Source organism: Pleurodeles waltl, chromosome 8 (genome assembly GCF_031143425.1).
Source record: "Pleurodeles waltl isolate 20211129_DDA chromosome 8, aPleWal1.hap1.20221129, whole genome shotgun sequence".
NCBI lineage: Eukaryota > Metazoa > Chordata > Amphibia > Caudata > Salamandridae > Pleurodeles > Pleurodeles waltl.
This window is the reverse complement of record NC_090447.1, coordinates 601,277,640-601,302,446: the sequence shown is the minus strand read 5'-3', so window position 1 is coordinate 601,302,446 and position 24,807 is coordinate 601,277,640. Positions and strand designations below refer to the sequence as shown.

The following is a 24,807-nucleotide window of genomic DNA, read 5'->3' as shown; positions in this document are numbered from 1 at the left end:
TGCCCGGGTTAGGTGCATCACCTAGCCAACCAGAAACCCCATTTCTAATATGCACAGTGAAATGGGTATCTCTGAACAGTAGCTAGGGTGCTGAGGGAGACTGATCTTTTAGTTTTCTGTCCTAGGTACAGCTGAAGGTATTTTGGCACTAGTAACCACCATTATGGCTGAGTTTACATTAACCTAAGAACACTGGTTGAGATATAGGTCTCGGAGTAAGCCTTCCAGGCAGTTACTGTTTTCAGACTGGTGGCAAACACAAGGTGTGCCAAACTGCCTGTCAACTCACTATGGCTTCAACTACTTTGGACATGCTTATGAAAGAGCTGATGGAAATCAGTTCATCTCTCACCAATGTTGAGGCATCATCAGCAGAAAACATAAGGTAATTAGAAGTGATACATGCAGGAATGTATTTTAATAAAAACACTGATAGATAACTCAGAGAAACATATTGAAGCCCTAGAAAAAGAAAGTACTGGATAACCCAGATAGAGGAGCAGGCCGAGGGAATCTACATACTAAGGTCACTGACTTTGAATATACAAGCAGGAGAGACACTTCCCACCTCTTTGGGCTGTGGAAATTGTAGGAGGGGGAGAATATCAAGGGCTTTCTTGCAACCTTTATCTGGAAACTATATAACACTGATTCCCACCCATTGAATTCCACAGGGTGATGAAGATAAGGCAAAGAAAGACTTTTAATAGGAACATGCCTAGACCATTGATAATGTGTTTCCGGAGACATTAGAATGTGTGGTTGCTCTTCCAGGCCATGAAGCAAAATGTTCTATATAAAGATAAAGCTTTGAAGAATACATTAAGGCTGATTTCTCTTATGAGACCAATCTACTTCGGAAAAGAAGTTTAGACTTGCAACCCCTCAAACAGAAAAATATTGGGTATGGCCTCATTGCCCTGTGATAATCTTGGTGTCACTGGATGACAGAATGCAAGAATTTTATAATCCATGAGATTTTGAACTTGATGGCAATAGAACTGATGCTTCACGCGGACATAATTAATCTTCTAATGTATTAGAAGCTGTTCCACCTAGATACCTGCCTTCGCATATGAGAAATAGGCGCCTAGTCAAGATAGAAGTCATGAGGAAGCACTATGAAGGGACGGAGATAAGTCTACATTACTTCTAAAGGCTTAATGGATGGCATGGTACTAAACTGATCAATCGAGAGGGGGTGACATAATATTTTTGTTTTCTGAATTGATAAGTCCCTACCTCCATAGCACTTTATCAATCTTGACCGCGAAGACACTCAGAGGGCAACTCATCCTTAAAAAGTTAGATGCATTCAGTGGATTTTTGCACCAATGGTCCCTATATGCATTAATTACTAGGTAACTTGTTCCCATCTCTGGTTCTTTGATGACATGATTCATTGACTTTCCACCACTCACATGTCTTTACATCTGAAACTGCGCTCAACTGATCTGCTGAAAAGCGCGCATGTATAACACAAAACCACTTTCATTATGGCCTCACGAGACACATGTGGGGAACAAATGTGCTGAATCAGCATGGATCCAAGACCCCTGACATTGCTCTCTTGCTGGAGACAAACACAGGCTGAAAAACTCAAAGGAAACTGGGTAGGAACATTGATAACAGCCTCTGGAATTGACAAACCAGCTGGCCTATCATAGTTTGGGACATAGCTTTATAGAAAATGTGGTGTTGCTATACTAATTTGGAAAATGCTATCAGACGGAATGTGTTTCTCAAACATACAATCCAGACACAGGTCCTGGTGGTTGGCTCGGTGTATGCACCTAAGACAAAGAAATCAAGCTTTTCACAAAAATGCAAAGAGTACTAACCGAAATAAGCAGGTTACGTGTGGTGACTGTGGGAGACTCAAATCTCTCAATTGATCTGATTCTTGGTCACTCAGGCTGCTCGAGCACCAGAAATCATAGTAAGAGAGAAATTCTCAAAAATGTCGGATCACTACCCAATCAGCTCTTGGAGGCTCAGGCACACAAATGAAAGAAACTATATCTTTCTATCTTGTTGGCATGGCACAGAGAAGAGAATTGTCTATTTCTTGATGCATGCTAGACTATTTCCAAGCTATTAGAAACTGCAAAAGGCTTAAGCTCTACTTAGGATGATGCTCCAATCGTCTTGCACCTAAATGTGTGATTAGATGTGCCCGGTGATAGAATCGTAGATTGGATATGACACAATATCTGGTCCCTGGGCAGAAAAATAAATTACATAGCTATCTGCAGGAATATTCTGACTTGAATGAGAACTCTGTATTCTCTATGCCAAGTTTATGGCCAGCAAGAAAGTCATATGTTTGAAGTATTGTGATAAGGTATGCCCCAATAGCACGTAAGTCAGTTTAAGAGCTGAAACTGAAGTTGGAAGTGGGGATACTGGGGTTAACCAAACTTATAGAGCAATATTGACGGAGGTTCTCCTTAAAGCTGTAACTTTGAAGAAGTATGAATTAAATAATATACATATAATAAAGGCTCGCTATTGTATCAAAACGCACGATTAAGAAAAGGCAAAAATGCCAACAGACTTGTAGCCCTACAGCTGAAGCATAGGGATGTGAGGTCAGCTGTACCAGCGTTACATGATGAGAATAACTCACTGCTTGCCTGCCCGAGGACTGTCAAGGATTTTGCCTCCATAAACTCTCGCCTGTACATCTCAGAAGCTGCATCTGAAAAGAACACTGAGAGAACTTTTATGAATAAACTACCCATCTGCATCTCACTGACGAACTCAGAGAGGAGTTTTATGGAGAGATTACAGATAAGGAAATCGCAGAGGTGATTAAAACATTGCCATCAGAGAAGTTGCTGAGAGAGTATGGTTTCCTGATAGAATTTTACAAATATACAGTCAAGCTCTCCATCCCACTTTTAGGGAAGATGTTCAGAGAAGCCATGGAGACGGATGGCATAAGTGCAGACTTCAATTGCAATTACAATCCCTTGTCACCTAAAGTAGGGAAATACCTGGTGTGTTGCAGAAATCATAGACCTATTTCCCTAATAAATGCAGACATTAACATCCTAAAGTTTTGGTGACCAGAATGAAAAAAGGCACCCCACTGATAATACATAGGAATCAAGTTGGGTTTGTCCCTGGCCGTTCTTCTCAAAATCTTACGTGTACCCTCTTGAATGTATTATTGCCGTTCCTAAAGGGGATACAGATGAGAAGGTGGGCCTCTCCCTTGATAGTGAAAAAGCATTTTATCAAGTGGAGTGGAGACACCTGTTTCGCATTATGGCCATAAAGGAACTGGGACAGAACTTCACTGACATGGTGAAATGGTTACACAACAGCTCAGTAGTCATAGTCCACGGTAACGGTTTCAATCAGACAGAACGTCTATTCACAAAGGAGCTGAACAAGGGTGCCCCCTGACTCCTCTACTGTTTGCTGCTGGTGCTAGAACCATTAGAGATTGCAATTAAAGGTTCACAGAAGATAACAGGCATAGACATGCTCGATGGCAATCTTAAACGCACACTCTATGCCAATGGCATCCTGCTGATGCTAAGTTCCCCAAAAACTTGTATTTCAGCTTTGATTGAGATCATCCATACTTTGGCTTTATTTTCAGGATATAAGATCAATTGGACCAAGAGTGAAGCCATGACAATGACACAGCATAACATGGTCCATTTTCTTTATGATCACCAATTCCACTGGGTACAGAAAAAGATGAAATACCTAGGAGTCCTGCTCAGTAGCAACATCCAGAGGATGATTAAAGATATTATGGATGTCCTTGCTGAGCTAATGCCTAGAAAATTGGGAACTGGAGTAAATAGCATCTCTCCACATGGTGATGGGTACAAACAACAGAGATGGTAGTAGCACCCTGTTTTAGTTACGTTTTTATTACGCTGCTGACTTTAGTTTATCATACACAACTTCAACAAATTGAACATCATAATAACTACTACATTTAGACGATTGGCTCACCATAGCTGGCAATAGCCAGATTGCATGCCCCAACAAATTCTAGGGCTCTCTGACTCCCTAAGATAGATGCAGATCATACCACCCCAACATTTCTCATAATTATTGTATCACTTCAACTCATGGAAAAACTAGACTGGGTTATACTGGAAATCTATGGAAATCTATGGATCTATGTGCACCACCCTAGAGGCGACAGCAACGCTCAATATTGGTAAAAATGTGGCTTGACAGGCATAAATGTTTGCAGCAAAAGAGGTTCTTGAATTTACATGCTCCTATTTGGAACAATGCCGAAATCCACATAAATGGACAAATGCTCAACAGGACAATGTGGGCCAGAAAAGGAATACTGGCTATTAGTCATGTACTTTGAAATGATCTGATCAAAGCATTTCAAGAATCTTGCATGGAATCTCATTTGGATTATTTAAATTTTTTCATTATTTACAACTTAAGCACTGTCTGAAAGCTAACCTGGCTAAGTTTTCGACTAACCTGGAAAACATGTCCCCATAAATTCCTGGAACAATTGGGTGTTTACAAAAAAAATATCTGAGAGTTCAACGAAAATAATCAAAGAAGCATCCTCCAAACCTACTGTGGACCACTCAAACACAGGAGGCAGCCCTATATTGAAAATAGATTAACTCATGCAGAAAGTTTTGCCCTTTTAGCCAATCATGATTGCAGTCTTAGAGAGGATAGATTGAAACTCAGTTATTTTAAAATGGTTCATGATTGGCACAGAGGTCTGTATAATCTGCATAGGTCATAGCTGATTGAGGATAAACAATAGTGGAGGTGTGACCGAGCAGAGTGAGTCATTGTACACATCTTGTGGCACTGACCGATTTTGCATAATTTTTGAGCTTCGTTATGGCACCATCTGAAAGACACTGAAAGACACGAGTAATTTGACAATTAAACTATAACTTGAAGTTGCCTACTCCATGGTGCCTGTGGAATATCATAGATCATAAACCATTAAAAAAAAAGCAATGGTTTGACTTTGCACTGGCTGTGACCAAAGAGCAGGATTGGACTGGGACAGGAAAATCCTGTGCACCAAAATATATTTGGCCCCCATTAGCGAATCAGGTAGCTAACAAACAGAGGCGCGCATTTGCAAATATGACTGTTTTGAAATTGTAGAGACATGTTGCATACCTGTTTTGCAATTATAGAAGACTGCATGTATTTCTGCATGTAAAGGGCAATATTTGTGGCAATATCTGGAAAATCCACAGTAAAAACCGACACACCAGATCATACAACAGGCTCACAAATCTCCCAAAAAACGGCCCACGCACTGCCTTATCAGACTAGTTCTTTGAACACGGCCTGATTGCCCTATAGGGCAGCCCCACCTTGTCAAAGAGTGTATTCTGAGGTTTTGTGAAACTCTGATACTTTCTGATATATACCATGACAACTATGGCATCATATGATTGATTCATTTTCAACATTAATGATCAGTTGCAAATATACAAAGAAATCTGGTAGTTGTATATCAAACAATAAGCTGTTGTAATATATTGATGTAGTTGGCCGTTTCAGATCAGAATACTTGTTAGAAAAGCACTGCATTACGATGGGTTACGTCAGATATGGTCAATTAGACTTCCAGTTATATATATACTCATGTTAATATGCTATAATGCTTTTAGTGGTTTTATGTTTTAAGAACCTTATGAAGCGACAACGTTTTTTGATCACGGAAAAGGTTTATATTTCAGGCCTCCAAATGTTTCACTGATGCATCATTTCGCACACTGCATATTAAAATCCTATAAAAAAGATTATATAACAAAAAAGGAGCGTGCCTTAAGAATGAGGATAAGATCTCCATTGCAAGATTCGAACTGAACTGATCTATGGACCCTCACATATAGCAATTACCAGGATGAACAACAAGGTGAACTTAGAGCTGAGCTACTTCCAGCCCTAGGTTTTCCTGCATTACTAGGTCACTGTAGTTGGGTGGAACTATCTCTCCATCAGTTCCGGGAACAAACGACTGGCTGCAAAGCTGCAGGCATGATTCTAGACCCATGTAGAAGGGCAGAAACTGTCAATATTGAACTAAGACCCTGTCGTGGGTCTGGGAAGTACAGGGATTGGTTTAGCTCATAGAATTGCAGAACCCTGCAGTTGTACCCCATTACTGTGTGCTGTCTTTGGTTTTGCTGTGCTCCTACTTGAGTGCTGCTCTTTTTTCTTAAGACACACACTGGGACGGACAGTATGTTACTCTGTCTGTTGGTTGACTGTGGTGCTCTGAGATTTTACCTCCACACTACCTCCTTGGGAAGCCGATGACTGCTCACCCTTTGTGCCCCGAAGGGCAGTTTTTAGGGCAATAGCAGGACGGATCACAGGACACTGGAGGCAAACAACCAAAATCACCAGGTTTGTGGCCCAGAAGCCCCTACCTGTCCTGCGGCCCCCTGAATGGGGTCTGGCAGTTTTAAACAAGAGCAATGTATGGGCTCCCTAACTGTTCGATGTTCGACGCTACGAGCAATCTGTATGTCTTTGGTGTATCTTTCAGCTCAGGCATCAGAGGACAGCATGATAAAATGTAATCAGTTATCTGCAGAATGCAGTGTTATCTGCACAGCAAAGTGGTCTCAATTCACCTAGTGTAAACAGAAACCCTACACAACCGCTCTGTGATGATCCAATCCATACGTCAGACCAACATTGCTTATCAGTTATCAGTTGGACGCAGCGAGGCAAGCTTTCTCTGTGCTGAATAAAGTTACACACAGGAAGAAAGAAGGAAAATAAATAAATGCGTTAAGGAACTGCTCTTTTACTTCTGTTGAAAAAACACAATTGACGTGGTAACTCCTGCGTGTTTGTGTTTCTAGTATTTAGGCGGGCCTGGCTTTCCTTTGCAGCGCTCCTGTCCTGTGTGAGGTTTACGATGGAAACCGTGGTTTGTATTTCCTTCCTTAAGTCTGCATGTGAAGTTAAATCACGTGCTCCTGTGAATGAGAGCTAAATAACTCCAAAGTACAGTTCGTCTGCAATCTTTACATAACACATGCCCAACAAGAGACAAGAGAAGGCAGCTAGCAGCAAGTGCTGAGCTTTAGAAGTGGCTTCTGATCTAGTCCTAGCTCCGTAAATACTGTAGGTTTGGTAGGATCAGGCCTGCTTTTTCTTCCATAAATGGGATTATAAATCACGTATTTCCTTTTTAACTTTGTCATTTAATCATGACCGAGCACTGATACTTTATGTTCTGAGATCTTAGCAAAAAGTAGTTGTGAGGTAATGTATCGTTCTTAATGTTGCCCATCTCACGCTTTCTGCGTATCCCCGTCAAATGTTGCTTCCTCAATTAATCACACTCAAACATTTTGCGTTGATATAGGAATATTCTTTGACGACTAAGTTGCAGATGTTTGAGTACATTTTAAGCTTAAAAAAGAGGACTGAAACACTGCCCTGCCCATAGAATAATCATCTGGATGCTCTGAACAAGAAGGTGTGGGCCTAGAGTTGAGGGCTGGGAAACACAATGATGGAGTAATAGGAATAGGCACATTTCAGCAGCTATCAGACACTCAATTAAATGATCTAGGAAAGAGGGATAGAGTACTTGGCTCTGGAATGGTACATGTTATATTTGATGGATAGAACCCAAGCAGGCTTGCTTTCATCATGTTCTCTGTACTGCAGGTGTTGATTCATAAAGAGCTTTTAAATATAATAGGGCTTTGTTTATTTTTGGGAATTGTTAGCTTAGCTAGTTTGATTTAATTTTGGCTGTGGATTTGCAGTGCATGGGGATGGGAGACAGCCCCCTGTAATGGGCCGATCAAACTGTTGCTAACTTTAAGATAGTACAGCTGTCTACCTCTTTGTCCAACCCTGGGAACCTGGGGAGTCTACCTGCTTCTAGAGAACATCTTCTCCTGATTGGCCTGACATAAGGGGGTTGCTCAGAAGAGGCTTCCAGCACTTTGCATTGTTTATTGTGTGTTTCTTAGAATGCGTTACCAGATTCTGTCCTGACTTCAAAGAGATAAGTCCGTTCTCTAACTCTGCTGATTCCTCTGCCAGGGTGCTGAGCTTCATGCTTGAGTGCCTGTTCCTTTCCCTAGAATCCTAATTTGTTTTTTTCTGATGCTGACACCTTCCTCTTTGAACTTCCACTTTCAATGCTTTATTTAGAATAGGGAAATTCGTTTATGGAACTAATTTATGGTATATTCGGTGCTCTCTATATAGATATATTCTGCACGATTATATGATGGAACACCGAATTAAAAACAACTACTAACCTTAACAACGAGGTCGGAACACCGACCTCGTCCTTACTACTAATGATTTTACCACGAATGCCTTAACAACGATATTTCGTTGTAAAGGCATTCCTGATAAAATCATTAGCAATAGGCACCATTCACCCTACATCCCTCACCCCACCCCCCCTACCCCACCCCAAAACCTAAAACCCGCTGACCCCCCACCCACTCCCCAAAATCAAAAACGCCCCACCCCCCTAACCCCACCCCAAAACCTAAAACCCCCTGACCCCCACCCACTCCCCAAAACCAAAAACGCCCCACCCCCCCAGCCCCACCCCAAAACCTAAAACCCCCTGACACCCCACCCACTCCCCAAAACCAAAAACGCCCCACCCCCCAACCCCACCCTAAAACCTAAAACCCCCTGACCCCCACCCACTCCCCAAAACCAAAAACGCCCCACCCCCCAACCCCACCCCAAAACCTAAAACCCCCTTGACCCCCCACCCACTCCCCAAAACCAAAAACGCCCCACCCCCCAACCCCACCCCAAAACCTAAAACCCCCAACCCCCCACCCCCTCCCCAAAACCAAAAACGCCCCCCCAACCCCACCCCAAAACCTAAAACCCCCTAACCCCCACCCCCTCCCCAAAACCAAAAACGCCCCACCCCCCAACCCCACCCCAAAACCTAAAACCCCCTGACCCCCCACCCACTCCCCAAAACCAAAAACGCCCCACCCCCCCAACCCCACCCCAAAACCTAAACCCACCACTTACCTTCGCCAACTCCCTTCTTTGTACCTTAACCACGCATGTTCGTTGTTCAGAACATACGTAGTTAAGGCACAAAAATACCAAGTCGTGGTTAAAAAAAGCGTTGTTACGCTTTCGTTAACCATGACTTTCGTAATAAAAAAGTCGTAAAAAAGGATGTTTACCATTCTGCACATTTTTCTTTATAATATAAAAATTCACACTGCACAAATATATAGATATCATGCTTTTTGGATAAATTGATTTACTAATTGATTGATTTGTAACATTAATAACATTTGGCAATAAAACCTTCATGGTTTGGACACCATCCTTTCTGTGGTTACGGTGGAGTCAAATTGGCTTCACTATCATTCAGATGTGCTGCTGATGCTATCTTCTTTCATACACGTTCAGGTGACAACCAAAGGCCCATACTATCAGTGGAGACTTCTTTGTAACAACTACAAGAGAACTTTTAGATACAAGGAGATCTGCTGCATCAGATCCCTTTCTGTCCTTCCATTCACTGGCTGCCCATCCTCTCATGTCTAAGACTAGCATTGTGTTCCAACTGGGCAACAATTTCCCATTGTTTAAAATAGTTCTTTTGTGACGTCCATAAAGGATTGTCATTCTTTTAGTTTTAAAGGAAAGAAATGAAAAATAATTATAATGTCATGTATCAGGAACCAGTATCAACATGTTTTTTTGAGTTTTGGAGAATTTGAAGGCTTATATATATTTAACTTCACATGATCTGCCAATCATCATAGTAATGTATGGTGGACTAATTTCTACATGAACTACTTACTGGTAATCAACATTATATCAGACCCTTTATCATTACTAACCCCATTCCATGAGAGACAGTTCATGTACGGGAAACAAGAAACAAAAAATGTTAGTTCCCTCCCTTTGTTCTGGATATAAGTTCATTCAGACAGAACTTCTTGAGTTCTCTCAGAACTTACTGAATGTTGCACAACAGAAAAATCAACATTGATTAATGACCAAGACAAAGTATTAGTACTGAAGAAAGGGGTCATAAAGCTGGGGCAAGGAAGAGGATTTCTTAGTGTAATGAAGATTACAGGTAAGTAATCTAAGCATTACTAACTTGCCCATCATCCTCATCTCAGTCCTTTCTTTGTCAGAAAATGCCAAGGTCGTGGCAAGACTTTGACTGACACTCAACTATGTTGCTACCACGTGACACAGGCAAAACAATACAGCGCTTCAAAGGATAATGAAACCAATAAACAGATACATTTCATGGGGAAGACATCTGTAAAATCATAAAACCAAGGTCTGTGGAAAGCAAACCGACCCTATGGGTCACATACTCAAACCACCTTACAAAACAGTGTCAATTTTCCACCGATATTGTCTGCATTGACCAGTTCAATCCAAAAGCATCATGTGTCCTTGAAAGCTGCTGACCCTGACAAGAAGTCACAAGGGTACTAACCGAGCCATGTACCAGAAAGAGTGAATAGTACCCCCAGAACATTCACATGGTATAAAAACTTATGGTATGGAACACCATCATCTTAGGAAGGAACACATCTAGAAAAAACCATATGCTATTTTTTGATTGCACCATCAGTGAAAGACTGGAACTGTTGTGGTGTGCCCTCATTGGGTAGATATGCAAATGGACATAACAGCAGAAAAAGAAACCCCAGCTCACCAAGAGGCTCTACTAAACACATAAAGACCTGGAATAATAAAAGCAAAGAAAACCTCTACTGCTGTCTCAAGGGAGGGGAAACAGGACTATGGAGTACCAATAACAAATACTAAGAAGGAATGTTCTGTCAATTCAAATCACGCAATAGGCGCACACGATAAGGAACAAAATGGTGCCTCTTTAGGCTTTCCTAAAATACCATGATTTCTGTGAGCAGAAAACATTCTTTTGAGACAGCCAGGCAAAGGGGTATAAAAATAAAAGCTAAAAAGTGGACACAATCATAAACTGTCTGATGAAGACTAATGTGGACTATTGGAGGACATACTAGCTGAAAAATGAGTGACAAGACCATGGGATGGGAATAACCAATTCCTTGTACAGGTTGTTCAATTAGCCTAAATTCTCTCGCTGGGACACGGCAGACGCCTGGTGACCTGGCTATATCAGACCTTGGCAAAAGACCTACTGAATGCATTCACTAACTTATGTTCGGCCTGGGAAGATTCTGTGGGAAAAGCACTACATGATGCAGACTAGCTTAAAGTCATGGAATATCCCAGTAAAAAGCCTTGTAAATCCCACTTTAAATATATATAATTTTGTATCCTGCACAGGACCTAGCTGGCCCCTCAACACTTACACTGGATCTACCTACTAGTCCAAGATGAATGTCCCCACTGTAAAACAAGCTCAGCAGATGCGATACACATGTTTTGGATGTGCAGAGTACAGGGGAATTACTGGGACACAGTACTCTCAGATATATCTTGGACAACGGGAAGATATAGACTGTACACCGCACAACAGTGCCTCCTAAGTCCTTCCCCACACCCCAAAACTGAGAAAGCAATGGCTCACTTTATAGACTTTGACCTGCTCCTAGCAAAATGTGTGGTGGCAATGAAGTGGAACTCATCACAGCCCTCATCTGTACCACCACGCTAGGGGAGCTAATCAACTGGGTGCAAGTGAAAAGCACCACTCTTCTCAGAGAAGAGAGACGTAATCTACAGAAGTACAAGCTTGCCTCACACTGGGATATGCTCCTCCAAGATTTTCACATCCCACCCAGATGATGACACAAGGCCACCCTAGATGACCCATGGCAATACCAATATCCACCCATGATGATCTAGGTGGACACACATTATCACAGTCCCTTACCCCACCCAACCGTTCCAGCATTAAACTGTCCCATGTACACCCAACACACAAATTACGACCCCCCCTATCCACACAGAGAATTACTTGTTGGTCCCTTTTAGTGGCGGTGAGTCTCTGGGGGGATGGTATAGTTTAGTTTCGCAAATGTTTCTCTTATGTGACTCAATCAGAGAAAAAACGATCTTGAAGTACATCTCACAACATGAGCCCAGCACATTTAGCCATAAGATACTCTGGAGGAATCTTCTGTATCTTCCCACATACAGTACTGGTGAATGGATATATGCTAGATGTGCTTAAGGGTGCCGACATTATTTGTAATGATGCCTTGAGAGATTGTCAGTAAAAAAGCTACTAAAGAAACTAACCTAGATTCTCAACTATAAAGTTCACAAAGGCCATTAACAGAATGAAATTAGAGAAGAAGACGAGGGGACATCCACACACATTCCATTAAGTGGTGAAAGATCAGGATAAAGGAGTCAAGTACAGCACAACAAAGTTAGGCAGTGTCTCGACCCCCAATCTGTCAGGACCTTAGAGGCAAGGTAAACTGAGGTAGGACAAACACAAGGATGTGTATTGCATTTTCTTTTATCAACAGTTCAGCATTCCTGAGACAACAATTTAGCAAGGATGCACTATCTGACAGGACCAGCCCCAGCGAAAGACTGCATCAAGCTAATGCAGACTGTTGCCAATTGTTACCATCAAGGGCGAAAGATTCTTCCTTGTGCAAGGATGTTACCAGGTCAGAAAAGAGAGAAGTAAATGTGTGGCACCAGAGAGGAGACAGAAGCCTTGGTCAGTCCACAACCTTGGCCTTGCAATTTGACGCTCATGAAGGGTCAAGAGTTCATCCAGATTCTGCCTGTAACAGGGGTTAACATCTGAATCTGACGTACAGGTAATATGAGAACACTGCATGTCACAATTCCTGTCCCTATGCAGATTTAATCAGGAAAATTGTGGTGAAACCTGCATTAGAAAAATACTCCAGGAAAGAAGAAAATCCTGTGAGAAAAGGTGTGGAAAGACCAATTTTCTCTGCTGCACAAAGATAAAATTGCAATAGTCCAGTATTTTTGCATTAAAAAATGACTCAACCATGCTGTACTGGTTATTTCAGGTGCAGAACCATTGATACAGTATTACTGCAACAGCTGTAATAAGGGCCTTGGAGTCGAAAATTTGAAAGCCATTCTCTGTAGATGACAGTACATACAGTCTGAGTACTGTGCAACATACAATATGTACTGGGCCACAGGCCTGGACAAACAAAACACCTAGCATGGCTACTGACCCGGTTTCTCATGTGAGACATAGTGCCACTGAGAAATGTCATGAAACCATCAATTATAACTGAACTTATGAATGACTTAGGCCATGTCAGCCAACCAACTGTGTACATGCCTGTGAACAAAGACAAATGGAACAAAGCAGAGACAAACCACAAGCTGCAGAAGAATAAAACGGGTTGAGGCATCACTGTTGGAGTAGATGCAATGTTTCTGCATGCAGCAAAACCCAACAATATCCAAGAAATAAACAGCCTATGGCATTGCACCATCAATGCCTTACTCCTAAAGAAAAGAGGCATGAACAAAGGTCAAACCATATCCTTCAGCAGTGGAATTATGATAAGAGTCTCCCACCTAGCAAGGTTATAAAACAACTGCCTAGTAAAATCTGTAAAGGAAAAGTTTTACTCTAAGTCCAGATCCAATTCCAGAAGGACAGAGGCAAAATCATCAAAGCACGAAGCTCACAATTCTGGAACAACCTCAGCCCATATCTGAGAAAGCAGCCCAACCTACCAGCCGTCATAAGAGCTCTGACGACAATCCTGTTCCGGGATGCCTATAGATCTCAAATGATTAATTCTGGGGTCAACCATGTCTGAAAGGACCAAGACCCAAACCTCGGCAAACTAACGATCTGTGGATTTGTGTCCATGAATTTCCATGCAATTTTCCTGAAATTTCCTAGCCAGAATATCATGTCCAAAGAGCTTTTAGACTCAGAACTGTAGCACCATAAGGCAACATTTTTAGTACATTACAATACACCAACAAAGGTAAATAAAAGTATGCAAAAGGTAACGTCTGACTGGATTTCTCATCACTTGGTTTTTGTGAGCCATGAACAATTCCTAGGAGATGTTTGAGAAAGAGGAAGGTGAGGCAGTAAATTTCAGGGAGGAAAAGGCATGCACGTGTTTGAACCTTGAAAAGCTCCACCGAGAAACAGTGCCTTCAAGTCACTGGGTCATTGGAAGCAGACACCACAGAATGAAGGCAATTGTGAATCATATTGATCCATCACTTAGAGTCACAAGAACTTTCTGTTTCAGAAGTCACTGATGAACGTCCTGACTGGTGTGTTTTGATGTGTGCTTTATCAGTGCTTCTAGGATGAGTAAAGCTCAGTTCATGCACGACTCACATTATGAGAACAGAGATGATAGATGTTTAAACTAATGTTTAAGCTGTTGCTTCTATCACACTAGGAGTACCTCAAGCAGCATGTTCATTACTTTTCATCTTGGTTGTGAGGCCCACCTCCCCTGCAGGTATGTGTGGGGTGTGGGTGAGGAAGATTTTGACTGCAGCCGGAGCACTGGCGCCTGAGCACAAGCAAAACCCAGAGTTTGAAAGTTTGGGGAAGTTGACATGTATTTGTTATAGCACCCGCCAGTTTTATTAAGGTGCCCACGCCTTTACAAAACTGACAAATTGGTATAAAGGTCTATTTAAGGTGGTGGGTGTATCTATACTCCGGTTAAGACGAGTGACCAAACCAAGCATTCATTATATGGTGAAAGACATATGACGCTGCCTGTCTCCTGGACACATATTCCACTGAATTAGGATGTTAAAGGGTGCGATGGACGAAGCAGTAAGAGCTATTCGGTAAAACGCAGGGCCGTATTTATACTCTGGTTGCGCCGAATTTGCGTCGTTTTTTTCGACGCAAATTCGACGCTAAACTAACGCCAACTAACGCCATATTTATACTATGGCGTTAGACGCTTCGGGCGCCAAAGTGCCCGGAGTGTGCGTCATTTTTTAGCGTGAACCCCTTCCTTGCGTTAATGATATGCAAGGGAGGCGTTCCCGTCTTAAAAAATGACTCCCAGGCCTTTACGTGGTATTTATACTCCCGGGCAAAAATGACGCCCGGGAGTGGGCGTGGCCAAAAACGGCGCATTTGCGCCGCTTTTTAACGCCTGGGTCAGGCATGGCGTTAAGGGACAAGTGGGCTCAAAATGAGCCCAGAGTGCCCTCCCCTGCCCCCAGGGACCCCCCCTGCCACCCTTGCCCACCCCAGGAGGACACCCAAGGACGGAGGGACCCATCCCATGGACATTAAGGTAAGTTCAGGTACGTTTTTTTTTTTTTTTTTTTTGTGGCATAGGGGGGCCTGATTTGTGCCCCCCTACATGCCACTATGCCCAATGACCATGCCCAGGGGACAGAAGTCCCCTGGGCATGGCCATTGGGCAAGGGGGCATGACTCCTATCTTTACAATGATAGGAGTCATGTTGATGGGGGATGGGCGTCGTTAAAAAATGGGGCAAGTCGGGTTAAGACTATTTTTTCGACGCAACCTGACTTGCCCCATTTTAAGACGCCCATACGCCATTTTCCCCCTACGCCGGCGCTGTCTGGTGTACGTGGTTTTTTTCCACGCACACCAGGCAGCGCCGGTCTGGTAGCGCCGGCTAACGCCATTCAATAAATACGGCGCCCGCATGGCGCTTCAGAATGGCGTTAGACGGCGCTAAATTTTTTGACGCTAAACTGCGTTAGCGCAGTTTTGCGTCAAAAAGTATAAATATGGCCCGCAGTTCTCAGGATGTCAAACCATAGTGACTGACACAGACATAGCACATAAATGCTGCATTGAGAAGAATTATGTATTACACTTAACAGGACCTATTGAATTAAACAATTACTTTAGATTTAACATCACTGAGTAATGAACAAGAAATATTCAAAAGGCTTTCTTTTTATTTGCTTTATGAAATTTAAGTGTTTTTGCTTTACCTTTTACAGATACATTTCAAATGCAACAAACACCCCGCTAACAGTCTCATAATTCTGCAATCTGTAATTACACAACGATAATGGAGTCTCTATTCAATAAGGAAACGGAAAAAAAAGAAAACAATTTCCCGAGGCTAAGTTTGATACCCTGTTTTAGAGAAGTGCGACAAAATGAGAATCAGTCAAAAGTAATGGAATATTTCAGGTCTGCACCTCGGGCTGAAGCTAGGGCCCAACAGAATTTCAAGTTTTTATTTTTCACAGGGCGATTTGGGCTGCTGAAAGCAGCCTACATTTCCAGGCGACAGACCAGGAGAAAACATGATGAAATCGGCACAGAAAAAAAAGATTTCCACATGTTATTCTCCAAATCCTCGTAACACGGCATTCTATCCACCGAGGAAGAGTGTTCTAAGATGATGGAGGGGACAAAACGAACAATCATTTGGATATTGGAGCAGAAAGTCGCTACCAACTATTATTGGCCCTGAGGCCCTTCATTGTCTTCAAAGATGCTCCTAACATTCAAGTGGTTTAATATAGCGTGTAGTCCACTACTGAGATCTATAACGATCGTTAAAGGCCTTCTTTCAGAGTTATCAGCTCGAGACGCAGGTAAGGGCCTAGAAGAAGAGAAAGGGCCTTTATCAGCTGGTATAGTCTGAGGCGGAAACGCTATCATGCTATTAGAATATTCCACTCACTAAGGGTAGAGTGTTCCAAGATACACAGGGATAAACAGGGAAAAAAAGCAATGCAATGTTGGAGCAGAAGGTCTATATCAGCGGTTACTGTCCTTGGGACTCTTCATTGTCTTCTATGAAGCTCCCAATATTGTTCTAATTTCCTTTATTTCCCAACTACAGTATTACCAGGACCCAATTTACTACAATGCTGATGTAGATAATCAATAGACATTTTTTATCTGCCTTTTGTAAGTCACCTCTTAAACTACGCTATTTCGTTATTTAAGACATCACAACCTCCAGTAGTTGGACTAACATCTTTATTATTGAAATGATAAAAATGAACTAAAGCTGCAAACAAAAATATAGCTTATTATACATGCAGCTGATGGCTCTCCAGGAGTTAAATGGCAGCACCGGGTTGAGTGACAGCACCACAGTCTTGCTTTAGATCACCTTCAGTGACTGCTTCTGACTATGCTCTCCTATCTTTTATTCATCCCAAGAGGATGAACCTTGACATGTCAGATGTGACAGATTGTCAAAACGATACTGCATTTAGGAGGCCGACATGGAGAGATGCTGCAGCTCCACCATCAATAACACCAATGCCCTGAGTTGATTCCGCCAGACAAGGTGGCATAGCAATTGCCGAGTGTAGTGTACTGGTTCACCCAAGTAGATTGGGGAATTACTACCTGGACACTGACAGGATGATCCCACTTTAGAGGGCATTGTTAGACTCCTCTTTTTCTGGCACAGTGCATAATAGCATTGACAGCCCCTGGTGAATTTTCCACCAAAATATTTCTCCACTCACTATGGGTCTGGCCATGGCAGATGCCTCCACTTTGGTGGCGAAACCTCAAAACCTCAGCTGCTCTAAATATACCAAATATTTTACTGCTGCCTTACGAGAGATTGCCCACCAACATACTATACAAAATGTCTTGAGGTGCCTGACAGTATTTAATTCCCTCAAGATCATTACTGGGCAGATAAAACTCACAATAGCTGGCTTTATTGATACTGCAAGTACACTATCATAATAATAATAAAAAAGTACCAAAAACCCACAAGGGCAACTATAGGCCTGCCAATTTACTTGGTTCCACTCTGAGTCACACATTATAGTTTCTCTTAACATGGTCACCCGGTGAAGAGCTGAAAAAGTGGGGTCCCTGCTCAGCTTGTATTAAGAGCTTCTGCACATCCAGTGCCTAATGTGGATGTTTAATCCTCCCTGCAGCCTTAGAAGATCTGTTGTTGGGGGTGTCTCTAAGTCGTGCTCAACACAAAGGTCTGCTTTTTCCTCATATGATAAATATTTTTGAAAAGTTGGCAGATCTGTAACTAGGTACTAGGAAGCAAGTCCTGGAAGCCAAATTATCCGGCATATTAATAATATTTCCTAATGTTTTAAATATAGATTTTCTATTTCTTTTCATTCTGCAGGGACTGGCAGAGTCAAGTAGGCTTCCATTTTCAAGACTGAAACTTTCTTCCTTTTGTCAGTTTGCCCTTCACAGGCCACCTGGAACCGAAAATTCTCGTCCAACACTGGGAAGAAGAGGTGCCCCCTGACCTTTTTCTTCATACCACAGAGCAAAAACTGTGTTGAAGACAGGCAAAGGTTTTCGTTAACAGAAAATAAACCTTAATTATTCAGGGAACCTCACTCCTCAGGACTTCCAAACAGTTTCAGTATCACACTCTCTCACCAAGATCTGTTAGCATGCGTGCAAGTACGCGAGATGGAAAGGAGGGGAGGTTTATTATGAATAATATAAAAAAAGTTGAACTACTTTCTTTCATTTGCTCATGCGGTGATATAATATAAACCAATATGTGCACCGGCATAGTCAATCAAAGAGACACTTAGTTGGTTTAATAACTAATGGAGCGCTTCACTGAGAGTGATGCAGACAAATGTCACATTGTACTGCCTTCTACTGGGCATATACAACTAGATGTGAGTAAGAGCATTGCAAACGGTAGATTTCTAGGCAGAGACCCCAGGCCTGAGGAAGATGCTTTCGAAGCACAGAATTCCAGACAGGGACAGTCGATATAAGGCAGATGCTTGAGATGGGCCTTATTGAGACTAGCACACAACATGTGCTTAAGAGGCTTAAGAACAGCATTATTCCAGTCATGGATGCTAGATATGAGGAAGATGATTGAGAAGGGAAGTATTCCACACGATGAAACAACATGGTGCTTGATGGTAGTGATTCGACGGAGGTAGGACTTCTAAAGAAATCTGGATTGACCAACAAAATAATACAAATATCTCCAAACCCATGCCTTGTTCTCTAGGTTCCCAACACAACCGGTGAGGACGTATCTGGCAAACGTTGAACTAGTGGTTAGTCTTGCCCCTCTGATTTCAGGTCTAACTCACTAGTCTCCAGCTGATGAAACCCATTCACACGCGTGACTCATACACAGAGCTTCAAACAGTCTTTGGGAGGCAAACAATGTCAGAAACTGCTTTACTTTTCTTTGTGAGATACTTGGTAGAGTTTTTCGCCCAAGTACTCCAGATGCTTTCCATTTTCGAGTTCCTGGTACAATCCTTTGGGCACGCTGTTCAGACCATGAAGCAATCCGAAAAGGCATCCAGCAACAGCTCCAGTGGCTGCACTCTCACCTGAAGAATGAGACGATAAGTCATGTAAGTGTCTGATTGTCGCACATCCAAAGTACACTTCATAAAACTGTTAACATGATACAGGGATAAATGCAGGTTGAAAGTGGGGCATGAGTTAGGCTATTACGGAAAACATTCTGAGGGATCCCTGGCTGAACTAGGTCCAGGATCACTTGGATGAACTGGGTCAGTTAATAGATCTGCTTTAACAAGGGTGTGATAAGTTTATGAAAAGCACAATCCGGACAGAGTGGGTGACAAAGCATCTGGTGGTACCCATTCCATAGATCACTTCCAGCACACACTTACCTGGGGATATCAGTGTGCTCTCTTAGGTAGCCATATCTTATTAATGACAACAATATTATCAAGTCTTTGCTTAGGTCAACTACCCTTCAAGTCTACATTTTGATTACATGAATGTGATCCAAAATAGCTTATGAATGCACTTGCAGTGGATCAGCCAGAAAGGATAGGCTTGCTTTATCTTATTCTGTGACTTCTACGAGAAATTACAGAAGTCCTGGATCGGCCCAATATTACAGTGACCATCCAGTGAATAATGTCACAATAGATCTCAAAACCCAAGCAGGTATAATCAAACTGAACATTTTTGGATGCAAATTCACACTACATTTAGGAGGCAGACATGGAGAGACGCTGCAGCTCCACCACCGGTAACACCAATGCCCAGAGTTGACTCCGCCAGACAAGGTGGCATAAAAATTGCCAAGTGTAGTATGCTGGTTCACCCAAGTATGTTGGAGAACTACTACCTTGACAATGACAATATGATACCACTTTGGAAAGCATTGCTAGCCTCCTCTTTTTTTCTGGCAGAGTGCCTAATAGCATTGACAGCCCCTGGTGAATTTTCCACAGAAATGTTTCTCCACTTACTATGGTCTGGCTACGGCAGATGCCTCCACTTTGTGGCGAAACCTCAACTCTTCGGCTGCTCTAAATATATCAGATATTCTACTGCTGTCTTAGGAGAGATTGCCCACCAACATACTGTACAACAATGTCCGTAGCTGTCTGATAGTATTTAAGTGTGTCAAGATCATTGCTGGGCAGATAAAACCCACAATAGCTGATTTTATTAATACTGCAAGTGCATCATCATAATAAAAATACAAATTATTAGCAATGCAAGACATAGTACACAAAACTGCATTATTTGTCCATACCGGTTGGCCCCTTTGGGAAGGGCTGCAGAAGTAATGCTGCAATTGATGAGTACTGTTATAAATTGGGTCTCTAGGTGGCAAAGGTATGCACCCTGTCCAAGTAGGTACCACAATCCTAGCCAGTGTAAGTCAGATACACTCTTTAAATTAACCTGTGCTCACACTCTGGTAGCTTGGCATAGAGCAGTCAGGTTTAACTTAAAAGGCAATGTGTTAAGTATTTGTGCAACACACAAGTAATACAATGAAGACACCACAAAAAGACTCCACACAGATTTAGACATTTTTTGCATATTTATCTGAGTAAAACAAGCGCAAAATGACAAAACTCCAATCACTATAGGACAAGATATTAATTTTTCAAGATTAAACTAAACATAGTGCTTAGTCACCAGCAGTCAAAAGTTTACTTGAAGTCACCGGGGACAGGTGCAAATCCAAAGTTCAGGCCAACCACGATAGAAGGTAGGGCGGCTAAAGAACCCATGCAGGGTCCATTGAAGAAGTCCCTTGTATGGAGCAAGCGTCGACGGTGGAGGAGCAAATGTGAAGGCGATGCAGTGATATTTTTCACACAGTCGGGTCCCGTGTTGACATTGAGCTCCATAGAGATTAATGCAATGCGTCATCGTTGAGCCACGCAGAGTGTTGTTGTCAAGCCATGCAGGCTGTGAATCCAACAGTTGTCCAAAAGCCTCTGCGTCAGCATCCACTGGGTGATATGTCGCTTCCACCCGAATCAGTGGCGGCGATGCATTGGTTTTTGCAAAAGTCAGCTGCAGAAGCCACTTCTGAGGCTCAGGACTGGAAGGGGCACCTTAGGCAAGGGTAGGGCTCATAGATGGCACAGTTCAGCAGCACCAAGAGAGTTGCGGGCAGTCCTTGAGGTCCCTGAAACTGCAGCAGAACAGGAGGTAACCCAGAAAGCCCTTAGAGTCACTCTGGGCTCATGTGAGATAGGTCCAGTCCATGTCCTCAGTAGGCAGCAGGGCACCTCAGAAAGAAGGGAAGCATTTCCTTGGTACAATCAGTCCAGGCAAAGTGGCAATCCTTACTGCACAGCAGTCTTTGCTTCAACAGAGTTCTTCCCAGATCCAGAATTGTATATATTTGGTGGCGGTTAGAGACCCAGTACTTATACCCAAATGAGCCTTTGAAGTGGGGGTGACTTCAAAGAAGGGTCTTTGAAGTGCACCAAGATCCTTTCTTTGTAGCCCTGGCTCCAGACAACCAGTGGTGAATAATCAGCTCTTTGTGTGGGACAGGCATTTTCCCATTGAAGTGTAAGTGTCAGCTCCCTTCCACCCTTCCTGCCTAGGAATGCCAATTGAATGGAGATGAATGTAGATAATTCATTTGTCACACCCCTTCCTTTATTTGTGGATATCTAGAGGGAATGCACAAGGTATAACTGTCACCTATCCCAGACGTGTACTGGAGACTGGCTGCAAGGCACATAGAGCAGTAAGAGCAGCAAAATGCCCACTTTTTGGCATTTCTAAAATAGTACTGTTAAATCTGACTTTATCATTAAAGAGGATTTATCATTACCTTTCCAAAGATATGAAACATGACTAAGCTACTCCTTTGTGATCAGGAATTGCAGCTTAAAAGTATATTAAGGAATTCTCAATGCTGGTCCATGAGAGGAGTATGCCTCACAGTAGTGAAAAACTTTGGGAGTTCTTCACTACTAAGACATGTAAAACTTAAAAGTACATGTTCTGCCTTTTATATACATAGCATCCTGATCTATGGGCTATGTAGGGCCTACCCTAGGGGTGACATATGTAATAGAAGGGGAGTTTAAGGCTTGGCGAAAGGTTTTCAATGCCAGGTCGAAGTGGCAGTGGAACTGGGCACACTGGCTTTCAAAGGCAGGCCTGAGACAGGTTTGAAAGGCTACTGGTATGGATGGCACAATCAGTGCTGTAGACCCACTAGTAGCATTTCATTTACAGGCCCCGGGTATGTGGTATACCACTTTACAAGGGAGTTCCATGTAAATTAAATATGCCAATTGTGTATACACCAATGTTACTATGTTTAGGGGAGAAGCACACACACTTTAGCACTGGTCAGCCGTGGTAAAGTACTCAGAGTCCTAAAGCCAACAAAAACAAATTCTCCAAAAAGGGGAGGAGGAGGAAGGCAAAAAGTTTTAGGGGGATCTGTAGAAAGGGCCCTTTCCAACACGACCCCCCTCCGGCCTAAACCCAGAATAGACTGATCAATACCTTGATGGATCTCCCCCCCTCACAGTGATAGAACCTGGACAATAGCCCAATGCTGCAGGGGTACTTGCCAGCTCTATGCCTGTCTGAATCCACTTTGATCCCTCTGTCAAAACTCTCTGTGGTCACTGAACTGACTTATAGGGAACCCTTCTCCACATCTGCGGACCCCATCCGTGCATCACATAACTTTAATTTGCTCACAGATGCATCCCAATAGGTAGACAGGACGACCAAAGCTAATAAAGTTGTGCGGTCAATTCCACTCCCTGGATCTGACTTGTGTCCATCTGGGGTTCCGTACCCTCCTTCTGAGAGTGGTACTACCAAAAACCAAAACTGTTAGGGTGCTTCTGGCAGCCGCTCCATCCACCAGTTCAGAGGTGATATCCTGAACCTGGCCCTTCAATCCAGGGTCTGTATTCTTAGGCTGAACATTTGCCTGGCAAGCCAGGACTTCCAAAGGAGTACAACTACCCCACCCAAGGGCAATACACTCTGCGTGTGTTGTGCAAGAGTCTGCCTGGCACAGGTCTCCAGTCCTCTGCCTCTGTGACAGTGCATGGAGCCCACTAAGTGGCTTCACCAGGGTCAGTCTGGGGTGTTCTGACCTCAGAGCTGGCAACCCCTGATCCTCTGGTTTCCCCCACTGTGTACTGTTTCCACCTCTTACCCCTCCATCTGGGCTTCTGCACCCTCGTCTGTGGGTGGAATGGTACTACCAGAAACCAGAACTGGTTGGGTGCCTGTGGCATCTGCCCCCCCCCCCCCACAAGTTCTCCTCACACTGTGTGGCCATCCTCAGTGGATGGTCTCTCGGTACAGACTTGGCTTTCCTTCCGGCGCCCCCTCTGGGCATAATCCAAGTTCTAGGATTGAGAATAGGGTACCCTGAGTCTTCACCCACCCTCACCTCTCTTTCTACTCTAAGAAGGGTCCTGTTCATGGGACCCCCTCCACCTACACTACACTAGAGCCTATCTGGATTACTGTGAACCTCCCCACCCTCAGTCGGGAGGACCCTAAACCAATATCTTGAAGATCACTCCCAAATGCCTTTTTGGACACTCTGGTACTTACCCAGAGGTCTGCCTTCTTTGCAGGTTCCTTGGGGTCAGAGAACTTACCCTCAACCAGGTGTTGGTGTAGCCCTGGAAAACAATCACTGGACATGTGTGTGCTCTCTGGCAATCAAATTGTATAGCTCTCTAAAAGTGTTTACCATGCTAACCTTCACCCAAGCATCCAGTGCTCTGTGAAAGTACCCCAAAAAATCCTCCAAGGACTGGTGAGACAGTTTCTGCCTGCCCCTGAATCTCAACCTCAACTCTTGTGAGGTGAATTCATACTTTTTAACCAGGCCCTCTTTCATGGGGGCATACCTCAGCCTGTCCCCTACTTCTAGGGCCAGTAGGGTGCGCCTTTCATCACTAGGAATATGACTCCATAGGCCAACTCCCCAATCCTCCTCAGAGATCCTGTGCACCTCCAGAGCTACCTCATATGCTTGAAACCAGTAGTGTATGTTATCCCCTTCCTTGAAGCTAGGCACCAAGTCTCTGGGCATGTGGGCTGTGTCTTCAGCACTGGACATAGTAGTTCTGCTAGCACGAATTGGATTGTTGCTGGATCCTATCTGCAGGGCTTTGATTTCAAGCTATTTGATACTCAGTTCATGAGTCGACAAGTACTCTCTCTATTTCATGACAAGTTTATTCATGGCTAAGATCCTTTCAGCTTTAGCCATACTCTCCTCAGCCTGAGCTTTTCCAGCCTTAGTTCTTCTCTCTTCCACAGCCAGCTGGGCCAGCTGCAGCCTCAGGCCCCTCTCAGGCTGACTGTTCCTGAGTGCCCCAGGGGACAGGGGTTGGTAGAGTTCACTGCTCCCAGCATAGGATCAAGTAGCCTCTGTCCATTCATTTCGCTCCTCCTCTTCCTTCTCATGGACACAGCCCTCTTGGGCCTCTGGTGGAAAATCATTCTCTAGAATTCCAAGTGGGTCCTCCCCTTCAGAGTTTCCTGGTATTGCTTCCTTCCTGCGTCTGAACTCAAATGCATGTAGGGTAAGCCTAAGGTCCAAGATATCTGAGCGTCTTTTCACAGGCAACTTTCTCTCCATGCAGAGCCTCCTCAGCTC

The 24,807-nt window shown here is 43.3% G+C and overlaps 1 protein-coding gene across 1 annotated transcript in view; it reads right to left on the bottom strand.

The window, feature by feature from the left end:
* Positions 1-15,851: 15,851 nt before the first annotated feature.
* ADPRHL1 (ADP-ribosylhydrolase like 1) overlaps positions 15,852-24,807 on the bottom strand; it is a 385,298-nt gene continuing 376,342 nt past the window's right edge. Inside the window, exon 7 of the mRNA XM_069204669.1 lies at positions 15,852-19,246. Coding sequence (XP_069060770.1) covers positions 19,089-19,246 — 158 coding nt within the window. The 3' untranslated portion in view covers positions 15,852-19,088. The remainder of the gene's footprint in view (positions 19,247-24,807) is intronic.